The 18176-nt window shown below is 41.1% G+C and overlaps 1 protein-coding gene across 2 annotated transcripts in view; it reads left to right on the top strand.

The window, feature by feature from the left end:
- stxbp5a (syntaxin binding protein 5a (tomosyn)) overlaps window positions 1-17553 on the top strand; it is an 88809-nt gene extending 71256 nt beyond the window's left edge. Inside the window, exons 15-27 of one of the 2 annotated variants that reach the window (XM_087174188.1) lie at window positions 259-479; window positions 2089-2270; window positions 2653-2778; window positions 3108-3259; window positions 5181-5243; window positions 7401-7454; window positions 9337-9386; window positions 10447-10729; window positions 11668-12037; window positions 13190-13355; window positions 13536-13647; window positions 13758-13978; window positions 14520-17553. In XM_087174188.1, coding sequence (XP_087030314.1) covers window positions 259-479; window positions 2089-2270; window positions 2653-2778; window positions 3108-3259; window positions 5181-5243; window positions 7401-7454; window positions 9337-9386; window positions 10447-10729; window positions 11668-12037; window positions 13190-13355; window positions 13536-13647; window positions 13758-13978; window positions 14520-14561 — 2042 coding nt within the window. In that variant the 3' untranslated portion in view covers window positions 14562-17553. The remainder of the gene's footprint in view (window positions 1-258; window positions 480-2088; window positions 2271-2652; window positions 2779-3107; window positions 3260-5180; window positions 5244-7400; window positions 7455-9336; window positions 9387-10446; window positions 10730-11667; window positions 12038-13189; window positions 13356-13535; window positions 13648-13757; window positions 13979-14519) is intronic. The other variant, XM_087174187.1, reaches the window with a different exon arrangement.
- The last annotated feature ends 623 nt before the right edge of the window (window positions 17554-18176 follow it).

Raw genomic sequence — 18176 nt, 5'->3', positions numbered from 1 at the left:
GTCTGGAATTTTCAGACAAACAGCAGACAGCAGAGGAAATTTTGAGCTCCAATTAAAATTTGAAATAACAATGGTAGATAAAGGACAGGAAATCTCATAGAACAACTTGTAATGTTTTGTCTTGTAATAACAATTCATTATTTCCAGTTCAAAGCACCACATAGCCTCTGATTTCATACTGTTCAGAGCCACATTTTATATCCATGTCTGATGACCCTGGATTGCAACTGATATTTTCTGACACCTTTTTTCCCTTAGTAATGCTCCAGGTGCTCTATAAGCTCAAAACAGCCAAGGTGTTTGACAGAAACCGGTCCAAGGAAGACAAGGGCAGCACGGATGTGTCAGATGAAGACCCCTTTGCTATTCAGATTATGGCCTGGTGCCCTGAAAGCCGGATGCTGTGTGTGGCCGGGGTGTCAGCCAATGTTATCATCTACCGCTTCAGCAAGCTGGAAGTAACTACTGAGGTGGTGCAGGTGGGTAACATCTTTTTTTTTCTTTTTTTTCAGACAATTACTGAAAACACAACTATTTTCCCCGACTGTTACACACACACACACACACACACACACACACACACACACACACACACACACACACACACACACACACACAAGCATGGGCGAGAACACGGGGTGTAACTCTGCAGCTCTTCATCAAGAATTACATTTTCCTGTTTGTTATTATTTGCCATCAGCACTCACTCTCTCTGCTGCTCTAAGATGGTGAGAGACATATGCACAAACACACACATGTGCGCGCGCACTCAAAGATCTGCCGAGTCAAAGGCAGTATATGGTTGCCATGCCAACAGACGGAGCAATGAACAAGCAAAGTGAGAACGTCATTATAATCTGCGACGTAAATGCTTATGGGGGTGTGATGGGAGTCCGTGTTTAATGACATAAAGAGGAACTGTGTTTAATCTGCGAGTGCAGCCTCACAGCTCCTATATTACAAGTGAGACGGATGTGCATGTATATGCTTAGTTTCTGCCGTTTGGTCGGCGGAGCAGTGGAGTGTTAGAGTGGTAACCAGCAGTGATTTTGGCATCATTTTTGTGTTGCTGATGCTCTAGACTTCACAGAGATTACTTGTCAATCAAAGCGCTGTTCCCGTGGGCAGTACTGTGATGTGTTTTTACTTGCAGGTCTGTTAATGAATTTTAATTTTTTTTTTTCAAGCTGGTGCCCTTTACATGTTCAGCACTGTTTGTCCTAAATATCCAAATGTTTTGTTCTCCCAAACAAGCTGAGCTTATAGCCAGAGGTAAACCTGTAGGCTCCAGTGCCCTGCTTAAGAGCTCTTTGGCAACAGCTATTGAAGGAGATGGATTTAAATCAACCACTTAGCAGTTAGCAGAAGCCTCGCAGTTTTTCTGTGGGTGACTGCCAGTGCTGATGGATGTGTCAGAGAAATTTTTAGACACTTTTTCCTACGCTGTCAGAGTGTGACTGGGATGTGGATCAGGAGTAGATACGTAGTGGTAGTGGGCTGTAATTAGAAGAACAACCTTCCCTTTGCACAAGGTCAAACACCTCTCTGTAACCTTGCAGAAATGAAGGTAGAGGAGGAAAGAGACAGGCGGGAGTGAGAGTCTGAAGACGGACACTGATTGCTCTTCACTCCCACATGTCGGTGGGGCTAATGAGACTGACGGAATGCAAAAAGAGAGGAGCTTGTGAGCATTGTGTGCGTGTGTGTGTGTGAGTGTGTGTGAGTGAGCTTAGGTGATGTGTGTGTGTCAGTGTGAAGGCGGAGGTTGCAGAGAAGTAGCCTGAAGGAGGACTTAGAAGGAAGGGGATATTTCAGTATTGGAGGACCTCTTTGAAGCTCAATCTACCTACACACACACACACACACACACACACACACACACACACACACACACAGCCACATCAAACGAATCTCTATCATCAAACTGATGCGGGTGTCACATACGCTCATTTGACTTTTCCCATCCTCGTCCTTGTTTTTAAAGAGTTTTGTATCTGTAATATGAGTTTTCTGATCTCCTCTTTTACAAATTTGCTAACATCTTGCGTGTCGATGTTCTCATGCGCACCTATGCGTTGTCTCATACAGCTACTAGAAGTGCGAATGCAGTACGAGCTGAATGACATAGAGTCTCCAGACGGCGGGGGTGGAGGCGGGGAGCAGACATCGGCGCTTCCAACACCCGGTGCCTCCCCTCAGACAAGCGGCCCACCTTCACACCCCCCCACCAGCAGCAACAACTCTGACGGAGGCAACGTGCCCTGCCTCAAGTATGAAACACACACACACACACACACACACATACAGAAGCACTTGCATAAACTCTCATAAGCACCGGGAATGCTTGCACACACATACTCATACACACAAGACTCTTGCCTTTTGCCTCAAGCACACTTGCACAGACTTAGTCAGCGCCTGAAGCATTCTCAGCCTCAGCCTCCCCATCATCCCCTTGCAACCACTCAAGCCAGACCCTCAACACACGCAACTGCTTCAGGACTGCAGCTGCACCACTTCTCATTCTCTTTATGAAATCTTTTTTTTTTTTTTTTTCCAGTTTTTGCCTCTCTCACTTCTGTCTCCCCTCCTTTCTGTTTTTTTCTTGCTGTCTCTGTACCTCTCCATTCCACTCTGTCTTCCTCTGTCCAGAGTGCGCAGTACTCCTCTGAAGCAGTCTCCAGGTTACCAGGTAGACTTGGTGGTCCAGTTAGTGTGGGTGAGCGGAGAGCCTCCTCAGCAGATCACAAGTCTGGCGCTCAATTCCTCCTACGGCCTGTAAGTACACGCACAGTAACATCTCAGTCAGAACTAGAATCAAATGGAAGTCTCTTCTGTAAAGATAGTGATAAAATACTGTTTCATCTGAAGCTAAAATATAAAATAACTAAAGAACATCTTGCAAGGACAAAATATGCAAAGTGGATGTGGATACAATTTTGTATTTGACACAGCAGGAAAACTAACAGCTCGAAAAAAAAAAAACGAATCAAATCTCATAAAGTCACTTTATCTTTCTGCCTTTTCATCCTTGTTTGTCTGAACACCTCCCCCCTTCTCCCTCCTGCTTCTTCCACTTCCTCCTCGACTCTGTCACCCCTCCCCAGAGTGGTGTTTGGCAACAGTAACGGTCTGGCGGTGGTGGACTACATCCAGAAGACAGTAGTGCTGAACTTGGGGACGGTCGAGCTTTACGGCTCCAATGACCCCTACCAGAGACAGCCCCGGTCGCCAAGAAAGACGCGACAGCCTTCTGGAGGTAATGAAAGAAAAAGAAAACTTTTAACAAAACTTTTCTGAACGCACAAAACAGTAGAAGGGGTTTTTTTTTTTTTTGCTTCCTTCCTTCAATATAGTGAATCTAACACATCCAAACTCAACAGCTAAGTGGCTGCATACCAGACTTCGAAGTCACTGTGGGATGAGCAAGATATTTTTTATTCCTTCACACTCAGCAGCCATAGTCATTAACTCAAGTCATTCTGTTTTGTGCACATACACACACAGTTAAAGGACCAAATGGCTCTTACACTAATAGTTCTGTCATTAAGTTACGTATGTAAATTGAATAATGTGTATTAAGCACTGCATTAGTGTGAGCAACATCCTCGTTGCCAGTGAACATAGGCGTGGCCATTTCATATAGTATTAGAAACATTTTATGGACTTTCAATTTTTTGTATTATTGCTTACTGTTTGTTAATGTCTGGCTACTAAAGCCGTTAATCTTATATGGTCCAGCTTATCTGTTCTTTCAGCAAGAACAAGCTCCAGTTTTTTTAAAGTTTGCAATACTGAAATACTGTACATATGATTCTTTATCTTAGTTCCCTGTAGTTTTCTTCAGTGACCATTAATGCACCATCCTCTTCACGTCTCATGTCTTAAAGGCAAAATGTAACAATCTGGGAAAATTGCACAGAACATCAAATACCACTTGTCAACAAAAATCAGATTTAATATACAAGTATTCACAGTGTGTTTTCACTGAAGGTCTGGGTTAGAATGATAATCAGTCTCGCATTGAACATTATGACTTGTTTTTGCCACTGGAACTTACTAGCCATGATTACTGAGACTCCAGAACCCCCACAGGTCCAGCATCCTTGAACTTATCCGTGAACTGATCCGAATATGAGAATGAATGAAGTCGTAGAACAGCACACGTTGCATCTACAAACGATGCTCCCCTGACTTCATACGGTTGACACACGACGGAGCAACTTAACAACACAAATGCGCACTCTTACTTTGGGCGACTTTCTCTCTTTGTCCATCTGCCTCTCTCTGTCTCTGTCTCTGTCTCACACACGCACACACACACACACACACACACACACACACACACACACACACTCACACACTCTCTCTCTCTCTCTCTCTCTCTCTCTCTCTCTCTCTCTCTTTCTCTTTCTCTCACAGCCCATCCCTTTTACACATATCACCACTGCAGCTACACAGTACCACTGATGGATAATAGGATGCTTTCAGTATGGACACGCTGCCACCATGTGGTAGACAGCAGCAGTGCAGCTACGTAGACGATGCCGCAGTGTCATGATGATGCACTGCCCATACTTAAGCAAAAGTTGATGGATGAATTAGGAGGCTGTGTGTGAATGTGTGTGCATACTAAAGGACTTCTTTTTGATATTTATGATAGTGTATGCACACACACACACACACACATACACACAGCACACACAGTACACACAGAGCATCTGGTGTCACTGACTGGTGAGCAGTGGGCTGGCACCTGTCAGAGCTTGGCGAGTGTGAGCAGTAATCAGGCATCCAGCTGTGTTTCTCTGCCAGCAGGGACTGCTGTCTGCTTGGCTTTCTGCCTCAAAGGACAATGTCACACACACACATACACATGCACACACTCACACACAAACGCGCAAGCAGCAAAGGGAGGAATTAGTCTTACAAATGGGTGAGGAATAATTGAAGTTGTGCTAAATCATACATTTAATGTGTGAGTGGAGCACAGTTTTTCATGGGCTGGTCTGGTGATCAGTTTACTTGCTGAATGAAGAGAACATTAGACGTGGAAATCATCCATATGAACATATGATCTTGTCCAGTCTCCAAAGACGTGGTGCAATCTGAAGTTCCGTCAGACTTGGCAGTATGTGTGGCAGTAATTAAGAGGTTTAAGTGTGTGATCTCTGCTGCAGGTCTATGCGACATCAACGAGGGCTCAGCCACATCAGAGGACCGCTGCAAGTCCCCTACTTCAGGTAACATGTCCTTCAGCGTCTTATTGAAAAGTGGGGAAAATATAACACAGATTTAGTGCTTTCTAGATGTCAAACCCAAAGACTAAAACAGTCAAAATTATACCTCTAATATAAGTGTTTGAATGCAAGAGAAGCACTGGTTAGGGAAGAAGATTGATGTTTCAAAAGAGCCTCTACTTCTAATACAGTTTTATTGAAATTGTAGCTCATCAAACTGGAACTGTACATTTATGGGTTTTTTGTTTGAACCATAAAATTGTCTGGCTGTCAATTTGCATTCTACCTCAGTCTTTAGAAGTGCACTGTTTGAGTTTAATACCATACGTTTATGGGTTTTTGAGAGTATTTTCCCGTTCGTGAATGCATTCTCTTGCAACTTTGCAGCATTCAGTAGACAGGAATAAATTTGTTTTAATCTCACTCAGTATCCTCGAAAACTGGGTTATAGGCTGTAAATGTATCCCATCACTATGATGCTGATGCAGTGTGACAGCTAAGAGTCATAAACTGAATCAAACTGTTAAACAAAACTCTGCATTCTGGTAGAGAAACACATTAATTTGCATTAATCAGAATATTACTTAAACTGAAAATGTTCAAACTAAAGCGCCTTGGGTATTTTCACATATTTAGAAACTACAATATAAATAGAAGATACACAGTTAAACAGATCACTTGCAAAGATGATGTGAATTAACTTCTGACTTGAATTTTGAGCAGGGATCCTCTTTCAGTGAAACATTTAAATGTGTCTGGGTGCACTGTTCTGAAGCTGATTCTTTGTCAACCATTATCGTATTAAGCAGTTTTCATATCAGTGCAGATGACCAGATGAAAGCAAACAAAACAGATTGTACTGTAGGAAAACAAAAAACAATTTTCATAGTCAACTTTATGTCACTTACCACATTATCCACCACCTCTAAGTGCAAATGTTTATCCCTCTGATGATCGTGTTGAAGTGTGTTGTGTTGTTTGCAGCAGTCAGATTCTCTGTCGCTCTTTTACTTGCCTCCCTCTTAATCTACGTCATTAGTATTTCGGCTGAAGGTGCTTGACGAGAGAACAGCCCAGATCCATCTCATTAGGGGTAGCTTGGCATTAGCACACTGAAAATAAGGAGCTTTTTAAAAAGGTCAGACAGAAAACAAATCTCAAAGTCTGGAGTCCTGCCACTTTTTCCAGGTATGATGGCTGTCCCAGCCCCCATGTCTGGTGCCACCAGACTGTGGTCTGATACATCTGTCTGCTCTGCATTATTCATTGGACGGAGAGTGATAAGGTGCCTTCCTGCAAAAAATGTCTGCCTTAAAAAGTAATTTAATCTCAGGCTAAGTGTTGGGTTTTTTTCTTTCTCTTTTTCTGTTTTGGTAAGTGATAAAGTCTGCCAATGGAAGGAAATAATTTAAACTTCTTCTTTTCATGTCTTTTCACCAGTTTTACCTTGAAAGAAGCCGCAGTATGATGAATTAAGACTCCATTAGTGCCAGGACAGTGTCACTTTATTCACTTTATTCTTGGAATAGTTTGATTTGCATTTAAAACGACGTAATGACTGTACCTCTTACAAGTGTCAATGCTAAACCACTTACAGTAATAAGCTGGCCATTTCTGTGCAAGTTAGTCCTCCTCTAAAGACACCTTTTTTATTTCATTTCATTTTTGGCACACTAAATCTTTGTGTGTTAGCTTTTTTTTTTGTTTTACATTTAGTATAATGTGTTTTCGATCATTAGAATTAGATATTAGAATTATGCTATCCATGTGAAATAGCAAAATTGAATAATTGGTTTTGATTTCAGGTACAAACGCATTGGAAATTTAGATGTCATGTACCTTTGATAGCTAAAAAATTAAGTGATTAGAGCCTCCACCTGGTGTGATTTATCCAGCCAAGGTTTTATTTTCATTTATATACAGCAGGCAGTTTTGATATTATACCATATTCTCTCAAAGGTATATATCATGTCAGGCAACTTGGTGTTTGAGTCTGAATTTTGAATCAGCTTTATTGAAAATAAAAAGGGTGGGTTTGCTGCCAAGTACCAAACACGTACTCATCATACTATCGGGGATAGCTTGTATGTAGTAACAAGCCAAAGGGTGTTTCTAACTGCACATTTACTGTACTTTACTTTCCCCCTTACACCCCTAAAGTGTTGATGTCAAACAGCAATCTACAGCAATTCTACAATGGAGGTGGTAGAGGAGGTAAGATTGGCCAAAGATTTTCATCAGAGGCTTTGTAGGCAGGACAAACATACTCCAGATTTGTTCCCCCACCCCCCTGTATTTTTTTTTCTTTGTCGTAGAGAAACTGTCTCTGTCGTCCGTGTCATAGTCACCACAGCCAGAAGAAATAGAGTAGATAATAGAGAGCCGGAGTCCAAATCTACTTGCGGGTTAGCTTCTGTTCCACTATCTTTTGGTTATCGCTGTTCAATCATAAACAACTGTAGTTTTTTTTTTCTTTTTCTTTTTTGGTTAAAATGACAACGTGTGCTCATATTTTACTGTTGAGCACAGAAGTGTATGGACAGACTGTACATCAAGAACTGAAAGCTCTTGGAGCAGAGGCTAACCCGGGAGCAGGGTGGGACTGCAGCTGTCAGTAGACCTTAGATGCCTTACACACATATTGCATGCTACATGTATGTAGCACGAGTGTCAAATTGTAAATGTGCCTGCGTTTGATATCTGTCCCGATATGATTGTCCATAGTACAGTAAAGTACGATGACATCTCAGAGCGGCGAGCAACTCATCTGTCCAACTGTGTCTTTATGTATCTCCAGTGTGTGTTGATGAACAGATACTTACTTGTTTAATTACTGTTTAAGTAAAATGAAGAATTTCCTGTTCAGATAAGGGGATTCAGAATCCCACAGTTTCAAGTGACAGATAGTAGGTGGAATGGCTGTTATATATATAAGAGACTGGAATTTTCCACTTTGCCAAGACCTGACCATCCTGAAACCAACTGAAGCATTACCTCATTTAAATAGTATGAACCCTGGTAAAACTTAACCATCACAAGACTTACAATGCACTCACATGAAAAGCCCAGCTGCCCTACACACCCACACAAGGGGTTTCACTAATTTTGCCTAATAAGACCTTTTAACCTCTGACTGAGCTTAATTTAGACATTACCCCTCAATCATTTTATTGGTTCATGGAGTTTAGTGATGTCACATCATTGCCGCCCAGCTCTACAATAAGTGAAAACACCTACGTGGGTGTCTTGAGCCTTTGAATATCAGTATACCGTTAGGGCGGGAGCTGGACAACAGCAAGCTTTGAATAAAAACATTTTTTAAAAACGATTGAATTGAAAAGATACAAATCAAAAGGAATACAAAAAATGCATTCAGCCTGCTCTATAGGGTGTTCCTGCAGATATTTTTTTATTTGCTAAGGTGGGTTTTTATCATATACTGTACAGATTATTTTACTTCTTTCACCTCAAGAGAAATATGTAATCCCCTCATCTGTACCCTCAGAATGAAAACATTAGTGATCCGGATCTAAAAATCCAATGCCTTATATGGAATATGGGATATGACTTTAGATGGGGATGGAGAAGCGGAATGAGGTGATCGTGGTGGGAGTTATTAACAGACATTCAGTAAACAACTTTACTTAGCCTACAATAACTATTTCCCTAGTAACCATCTTTTTCACTGTCTTCTTCCATCTCCTGTTCAATATTTTCTGTTTCCTGTTTCCTTCTCGTTCTTGGTGCATGCTCCTGTGGCATGAGGGTCCTGAATGGCTGTGCAGTCTGGATGTATCTTTACCAGTCCTCTCTTCCAGGGCATTGTGCACCCAGAGGTCACCTCCTTTGTTTTGTCTGTCACAGCATGCCTCTGTGAAATACAGGGATGTCCTTACGCAGTGTCTTCTCCTGTGTAAAGCATTTTGGCTCTTCTAGTCAGTGAAACAATCCCCAGGCACTTCCACAGCCTTTTGTCATTTTTGTGTATTTAAGCTTTATGCACAGTCCAATCCCAGTGCTAGTTATCTAGCTTTGCATGGCATCGTGTCTTAGCTTAGACGTGTATTTGTAAAGAGGGATGTTCTCTTTTTTCCAGCAAAGATGTCACGGAAATTAAGCTTGCCTACTGAGCTAAAGCCAGACTTGGGTAAGCCCTGACTTCGTGTCTCCAAACAATTTGTATGATATTGCAGTATATCTTTCTCACTCCAACTGGACTCACATCACATTTCATTAGTCCAGTTTTATCTGGTTATTAGCCTCAAAATTGGCAAGCTATGCAGATTTTCTTCTAAGTTTGCATGAGACAAAAGTAGCACTGATCTGATCTGAATTGAAACTCATTCAACCAAATAATATTTTTTGGAATAAATTCAGTGTGAAATTCTCTGCAGTACTCCCACCTTTTGAGCTTGGTGGGGGTCTTGTTAGAGGTCAGTGGTGCTAAGCCAAACTTTGCACACTCCATCTCACTGTAAAGCTTTCTTTAACTTTTGCAGCTTTCTCTTTCTCTCCTGTGTTCTTCATGTCTTTCCTTTCTCTCTCTGATTGGTTCCCAAATATAAATATTTTCACTTTAAAAACTTCTTCAGGGGTGTACAGCTTTACCATGGATGGAACATGTGGGTCAAATTAAAATGTGCACGTGCCAATGTATTTACCTGTTTGTTCAAGAGTCCCAGTGCTACACACTTCCCCAAAGTGCCTCACAGCTGGTTATTTTATACTAATATAACGACTTATTGGGGATGGAACATTTAAAGATTTTGATTGGTTTGTGAAGATGTGTTGTTTCTATTGTACAATAAACTGTAGGACAGATGGGATATTGTAAATTGCCATCAATTAGGTTTGAGGGCATTCTTCTCTGATGACCAACGGACAGATTTATGGACACCAGTCTTTGATACATTTACCAGCTGTTAATAATGTAAACCTATGCCGTCTCTCCCAGTTTCCTGGATCAACATTGACCATCATCATTCAATATCTTACAGAACAAATACAGTCGTAACACAGCTGGTATATCTCGAGTCTTGTAAATTTCAACCAAAACTCATTTATCTTCCAAAGTGTTTACTGTCAACTATGAAAACCGATCACTTATGATCATTTTATTCTGTAAGTACAGCAGAGTGATCACATTTGTCTGTCTCGTACTGTCATCTCTTTGCGGGTGCTTTACTTCTCTTGTTTTCTCCTCACTGTCCTCCTGTCTGTATGCCCGCCGCGGGGTGCCAACCCATTAGACCACCGGGACAATTCTTTCAGCCGCTCTCGCTCCTCCAGTGTCACCAGCATCGACAAGGAAGCCCGAGAAGCCATCAGCTCCTTCCACTTCTGCGAGACCTTCGCCCGGAAGGGAGACAGCACTTTGACACACTGCCTGTATGTGGGCACCTCCCTGGGAACCGTGCTGGTTCTAGCTCTCACGTTGCCACCTGCTGGGGAGCAACGACAACTGCAGCCGGTTATCATTTCACCTACAGGTGGGTAATGGGAGCGTGGAAGTGAGGAACGGATGGAAAATGGGGTGATAGATAACAGTGTTGTAGCTGTGGTAAATGAAGACCAGACATTTAAGTTAAAGGTAACTTGTTTTCTTCTAAACAAGACACAGTTGTGTTTAGATTCAGTGTTTCTCAACAAAATAAATTGTGTTTGACTTTGATGCCTTAAAAACAAGTTGATAGCATCTCTTTCCTCATAAACCATTTCCAGGGCCAGTTTTTGATCATGTCAAAATATACATTATTTACATCCATATTTACAGTTGCCTGTAGTCTTCTTCCCTCTTTCACTGCTTCGTTGCTAAATTTCTTTGTGTTTTGGTGCCAATGATTGGCAAATAGTAAAGTAGCAAGGAACTGGGGAGCATCATTTGGCCCCCACATTACAATTTTTGAGGAAAACAGCAGTTACGGTTAACTTCTTATTGACATATTTGATGGACAGACCTCATTTCTTTAGCTAACAAGATTCTCTTCAGCATCTGCACCTTGTATCAGCTGTTTTTCTTTTTTTTTTCTATTTCCTGTTTGTCTTCCTCTAAATTACTGCCCGTTACAGTGGTTTTTGGTTTGATGAAGCCTTGTACACATACAAAACCCCCTAAGATCCACTTATAAAAAAACATTGCTTGATTGCGCCACTTGTGTTCAAAAACTGAACAGCTTACCTTTAAAATGAAAAGATGAAAATCACAAAAATTGGAGGCAGATTATATAAGATAAAGGAAAGGTAAGGTAGGATAAATGTTTATACTGACAAAGAACCACAAATTTACAAATTATATAATGTCCATAGAAACCTGTTCATCCAAAATTAGGGTTAAAGGGTTCCACAAAATACAAGTCCTATGAAAAAGATAAAGCCACAGAGTTTGAACTCAGATTCCAGTAACAAGCCTTTTCCATCCATTCACCAGGCATGTTGGTACGGCTGAAGGGCAGCATCTTGCGCATGGCTGTCCTGGACTCCACAGGGTCCCAGATGCCCCCTGCGTACGAGCCTTGGTTTGAGCCTAACGTTACAGCAGATGGTGAAGAAAGAGAGAAGGTCCGCAAGCGCCGGCCCGTCTCTGTGTCTCCTTCCACCTCCCAGGACCTCAACGAGAGCCAGTACGCTGTGGTGTGCTCAGAGAAACAGGCCAAAGTCATTTCCCTCCCCTCCCAGACCTGCATCTATAAACACAGCATCACAGAGACCTCCTTCATCTTGCGGGTAGATGTGGTGCAGATGAGCCAAGGCATGTGTGTGGCTTGTTTCTGTGCCAACGGCCACATCATGACCCTCAGGTGAGAAACATGTCAGGCTGCATCAAAGACCGGACAGAAATAGTGGGTTATTAATAGAATATATCAATCAAAGTCAGTTTGAATAAATCATGTTCTTATTACTAGATTTAAGTAGATGTGATCCACCTTTAGTCTTGCATTGTATGTTGTATTACTTTCACAGAGAGTCAGTGTGACCCTGGTGTTTGTTTGCCAGTGCTGGTCAGTGTTGAATTGATACTCCACATAAATTCTGTCTTCTGAGATTGAAACACTGTAAAAAAAAAAAAAAAAAAGAGGAAGTCAAAGCTCAAGCTAGCCAACGAGAGGATAAATCAGTCCTGACCAACAGAGGAGCAGGAGACAAGGACAGGTGTCTTCTTATGAGCTCATCAGGGTTGTGAATTAGGATTCAGTTAGAAGTTGTGTATTCAGCTATATTTTGGCAAAAATATAATATTTGGAACAGTCTGAGCTCACAGATGGAGAATCGCATTCAGCTGCAGAAATGGTTTGAGAAAGTTATTTGTTTTTTTTTTTTCAATATGAAACTCCAAACTGACTACAGCCTTCACACTCCGTCGGGGTCAGCTTTAATGTTATGTGATGGTGGAATTATTCTTGTCTTCACGGTGCTATGTGTCATTTATTTTTTTCATTTTATTCTTTTAACCCCAGTGCTAAACCGAACCATCAATGCTGCACCGTTACCTTTGTCTTAAATTTAACCTCACTATTAAAACCAACATCACAAGTTTAGGAACAACCAACACGGGCATGCAAAACACACAGCAGGTTGATTTTCATGCAGTGTGTGGAAGGACATGAGTGAGGAGGGGTGTAATAGTCTGTCGCTCATCCTCATTAATCTTCACTTCCCTAGAGGAGAGAGACACAGAGAGAACAGCCGTCCATATGGGTGTCTGACAGAGCAAGGGTGCCCAGCCGTCTGCCTGTCTCTTTTTGTGTGCTGTGTGTGTGTGTGTGTGTGTGTGTGTGTGTGTGTGTGTGTGTGTGTGTGTGTGTGTGTGTGTGTGTTTGACTTGCATGAACAATGTCATTACCGCTTCAGTGGACTGAAATATTCTAGATACGGTGTTAGAGGGCAGAGATGTTGATATTTTATTGCTTAGATCTAAAACAACTTGAATTACTTCTGTGTGTCCTTTCCAGTTTGCCAGGACTGAGACCGCTCATGGATGTAAACTACCTGCCTTTGACGGACATGCGGATAGCCAGGACATTTTGTTTCACCAACCTAGGTCAGGCCATGTACCTCTGCTCCCCCACCGAGGTCCAGAGGATCACTTACAGCCAGGACACCTGTGAAAACCTACAAGTCAGTACACTTTATATATTTATGCAGATTGAATGGAAAATGTTTTAGGAAACATTATAATGTATTCTGTTTGTTGTACTATGTGTATGTCTACAGTAGTGGATAACAAAATACTGAATAAGTTGATACAGGCAGTCAAACTGTGTGTAACAGTGTAATGTATTTGTATTTGTGTTTTAGGAGATGCTGGGTGAACTTTTTACACCAGTGGAGACCCCAGAGGCACCCAACAGAGGGTTCTTCAAAGGTCTCTTTGGAGGAGGAGCACAGTCACTGGACAGAGAGGAGCTATGTATGCCAAACCTACACGTGCCAAGATATACAGGCGTTCAGTCCCTAGTTGATGCAAAGTTTCCTTCACAGAACTCTTCCTGTTTTTCTCTCCTTTCCTCCTTCATGCAGTTGGTGAGTTATCAGCCGGAAAGGCATCTCGAAGTCTGGCTCAGCACATCCCAGGCCCAGGTGGCATTGAGGGCATGAAGGGGGCAGCCTCTGGTGTGGTTGGAGATTTGGCACGTGCCCGAATAGCACTGGATGAAAGAGGCCAGAAACTGGGCGAGCTGGATGAGAGGACAGCTGCCATGATGGCCAGCGCAGATTCCTTTTCCAAACACGCCCATGAGGTAACAGAAAATGCGAAGTTCAAAATATGGAGCGAGCAGTTTCTGTTTACACAGTGAACAAGCAAGGCCGGCATTGCTGCTCATACTTGTGCATACATACCTATGCACCGTGCTTAACAGAATGGTTAAAGTGTAGACTGAGGAAATTTTGGAAATAGTTCACTGGGGAATAATCTTTTAATGACAGGAGACATTGAATATACAATGTGGTAATAATTTTGTTTCAGAAATATTAGTCACTTATACTATTTACCCAGTAGAGGGCAGTATATACCTGCACAAAGTCCACAGTACTGCGGGTAGAGAACTTACTCTCACTTTTTGTCTGACATTTTCCTTTCAGGAATGAAATACATATAGCTTCTGAAATATGAGAGCTCCAATTCCACACAATCTTTATAATTTGACTGAGCAGTCATCATTTAAAGACGTCTAAAGTGAACTTCAGTGTCAGCAGAAGGATTAAGAATCATGGACTGAGCACCAGTTAGGTAAGTCTTCCTCATACCTGTTCTCACTTCAACGTTTCCTCTGTTTTCAGATGATGCTGAAGTGCAAAGACAAAAAATGGTACCAGTTCTGATCAGTGACGGGGGAGGAGCAGAGCTCCATGGACAAGGCTTTCACCTTCCATTGGCTCATTTGGACTCACCATGGCCCCCCTTCCCAACCCGTCCGTCTGTCCATTCATCCATCCCTCCAAGCCTTCTTCACTGAGACACTTGGGATTTTCTTCCCTAGCACAATGTTGAATACTGTTCTTACCTCAGTCTTAAGGTGGAACTGAGGGGTAGACAGGGGAGAAGGACAACCTCAGAGGAAGCAAATAAATGGTGTCTTTTTTTATTTTCTCGTCTGTTTGTTTATCTCTGTTCAGCCTCTCTTCCGAGGTAGCCAATTGGCCCACGCACCTGGACATTCTTCATACTCATTTGCCAAAAACATCCTTTACTGTTTTCTCCGCTCGGAGCCCACCGTGGGCAGTATTCAAACCCATGAACACAGCTGAAAAAAGACAAATACCTAATGAAGAAACAAAGACTACAAAAAATTATTTAAATGTAAAAAGAAGGAAAAAGAATCTAAATACATCATTATATATACATAAATCTAATAAATGTGCAACGCTGTATCCACTTCCGAGTGACTAGTACAAAAGAAAGGGATAACTCATGGAGGAGACAGGAGCAAGGTGAGAAGGCTGAAGGAGGCAGCGTTGGAGATCCAAAAGAAGTGCTGCGGCAGTGACAGACGCCTCCTCTATGCAGACAGTCACAGGGATAAAAGCAACTTATTCTGATGTACACTGGATATCTCTTCATCTCGCTCAACCTCTAGATTCTCCTCTGTATCTTACAGACTTTCATATCGTTACCAACAGTGTGTGTGTGTGTGCGCCTGTGTGTGCGTGTGTGTGTTAATTTCTATTTTCTTGCCATTCCTCTATTTGTTGGGTTTTTTGCTCCGTCTGTATTATTGGAAAATCTCTTATTTTTCTATTGTTGTGAAAGTGGATGATATTTGATTTGTTGAAAAAAAAAAATCTGTTTTTGTGGCTTTTGTCTAACAACTCAAATTAATTTCTCCTTATGAAAAGGGCTGGAATCTAAAAGGAGGGCAAGGATATAAAAGGCATATATCATTTAGTACTCACTGACATGATATGAACCACTCACATTTATTGTTTACCTGAGGATTTCAATGCTTCTCTTATCTGATGTGATGCTAACTGCCTCCCTCACCCTCTAATGTCATAAGCTTCCACAGTTTGGCTTAGTCTCTGAGTGTGACTGTACAAATGCTGATCAGATCAGTATTAAATACACTTATAGTCTAGCCAGAATTGTTGGTTTCTAAATTCTGGAGTACACATGAGTAGAAATCCTATTTATGTGTATCCATATATGCAGGATAATAGAAACATGGATGTGTAATCCTTTAAAAGTATGAAATGTAAACATATTTCAGTTTATTTTCAGTATTTTGTTGACAGTTGTCTATATGAGAAAGATGTCTGTGTGATTCCTTTGTTAATATTTATTTATTGAGGTGTAAGAGACAGTTGTGTTTGGTGTCAGAAACTTTCACCTTCATTTATATCTTGTTTCTATATCCATGTTTGCAGTAAAGCTCAAATGTGGTGTATCTCTCTGTCTACCAGGCTTTTAACCTTTATTTGTATATAAGTAAATAGTTTGACAATCGAAGACCAACTGGAAAGTAAATGTCAAGGTTGCTCAAGCAACATAAGAGGAGAGAGGCCATATTTTTTCTGACGCCAAAGAGTTGCTTTAGCTTTTCCATTGCATTATCATTTGGCTCGTCACTCCATGAGTCTTGACACCAGAAGTTATACAGTAATATGTGTAATTCCGCGTGGCTTCACCCATGGGGTGCAGAACCTATTTATGAGTCATCTTCATCACCTTTCAGGGTTCAAGAAATGGAGCAAGTTGCAATGGAACTCAGCCATTTATAGTAATATTGTATCACAGTATGTCTTTAAATGTAACATTTGGACAAATGTTTAATGTTTAAAGTGGCCTAACTGTTGGTTGATAAGGCTGTTTCCTTAAAACAAAAAACCTGAACCATTCCACTACAGCTCAGACACAACAATATTTATGGTATTCATCTATGTGTGTGTATGTGTGTGTGTGTGTGTGTGTGTGTGTGTGTCAGAGAATGTGTGTGTTTGTATTTATGTCTGTCAGTGTGTTAGGGTGTGTTCATGTAAATTAAGTGATATAATTTAAGAGATTATATTTTGGTTGTTTAATAATTGATGTTAATGTCCTAGTCGCTCACCAGTCAGCAGTCTGTGTCCAGTCGAGTGTCTGTTACACTAACTAAAGCCACTGATGATGATAAAAAAAAGAAAACAATAGTATAGTCAGCATTAAAGGATGACCTCTGAATTCTGGTTTAATTTAACTGCCGCATGTTCAGTCTTTGCACACATGCTTCAACCCTCCTTCACTTTTCAGTCTTTGCCTTTGTCCTCTAACGTCTCTCTTCCTCCAGTGAGTCTCCTGGTGACTCCATTGGTTCTACAGCTACGGATCTGGCCTCCTGTGTTTAGTAAGCATTTTAGTGTGGATGTTGGTAGGTAGCTCTGTCTTTCCCCCCATGGCAAAGAAGAAGAAAAAAAAAAATTCAGGAAAAATAGCTAGGTTTATTTAGAGGTCATCCCTGAAAACCACTTCAGCGTCTTTCCCTCCAACCCAACTGTTATGTGTTTATTCTTTTTCTTTTTCAATGTTATACTTGTTTCTTCATTTTTGAGTGATTTGTTTCTTGTCCATACACTACAGTATGCAGTATTCTTACCCAATACAATCCACACACTCAAACAACAAGAAGAGGGAGTCCTGTCGATCTGCCATACGCCATCTTCTGTCCTGGATTCAACAGTTATCAGTGGGTTGCAGTATTTTTCTCATTGTAGCCAATTTTCTTGTACAGTTTTATGCAACTTTCACATGGATGTTTATGACTTTATCTGCTGCCACAAAAATTTAGAAATTCTGTAGATAGAGATTACTGTGCAATGGAAAATAAAAGTGGAAAATGTATTTTTGTCTTAAAGAATCTTTTAAAAAACACTTTATACTTCAAATTCAAATATATACCTGCACTGTAATATTGGGGATGATTACAAGGGATATACAGTACAATAGTGTACATAGTGTAGGTATGTATGTATGTCCAAACAAAGACAAATAGTGTACATTAAGTTCAGGCTGAGAAGGGGAAACTTGCCATATTTGCATCAGTACACTAGATGGCAGCAGACACATACAGTTGCACCTGCATGTAATTGGACTGAGCAGATTTAAGCATTTACTGCGGTCAATATAAAACAGTGCAATCCTGCTGTCCTACAAGTTATCTTTAGGTGATCCAATGAGGTAATATTTGACTTATTCAAATTTATGGATAAAACTGAAATTTTTTGTGGAATTTGACTAAGAATTGAGAAGCAGATCTTTTCAGTTTGAGGTATGATATAATGTATTTTCTAACAGTCAGTCTAGCTTGGTGTCTGAGCTTATATGGTCGACTTATACCGTATTGCCTCCTTTCTTAGAGCAACACAATCTTGTATTGATCACACTAAGTGACTTCCAAATGTGTTCTCTGGTTTCTTTGAAGTCATGACAGAGGTGACAGAGCGTTGGCTGGAGCTCTTGAAGGT

Source organism: Seriola lalandi, unplaced genomic scaffold, assembly GCF_002814215.2.
Source record: "Seriola lalandi dorsalis isolate HSWRI2012SDOR001 ecotype SW California unplaced genomic scaffold, Sedor1 jcf7180002054326, whole genome shotgun sequence".
Classification (NCBI taxonomy): Eukaryota; Metazoa; Chordata; class Actinopteri; order Carangiformes; family Carangidae; genus Seriola; species Seriola lalandi.
This window is presented reverse-complemented; position numbering and strand designations above follow the sequence as displayed.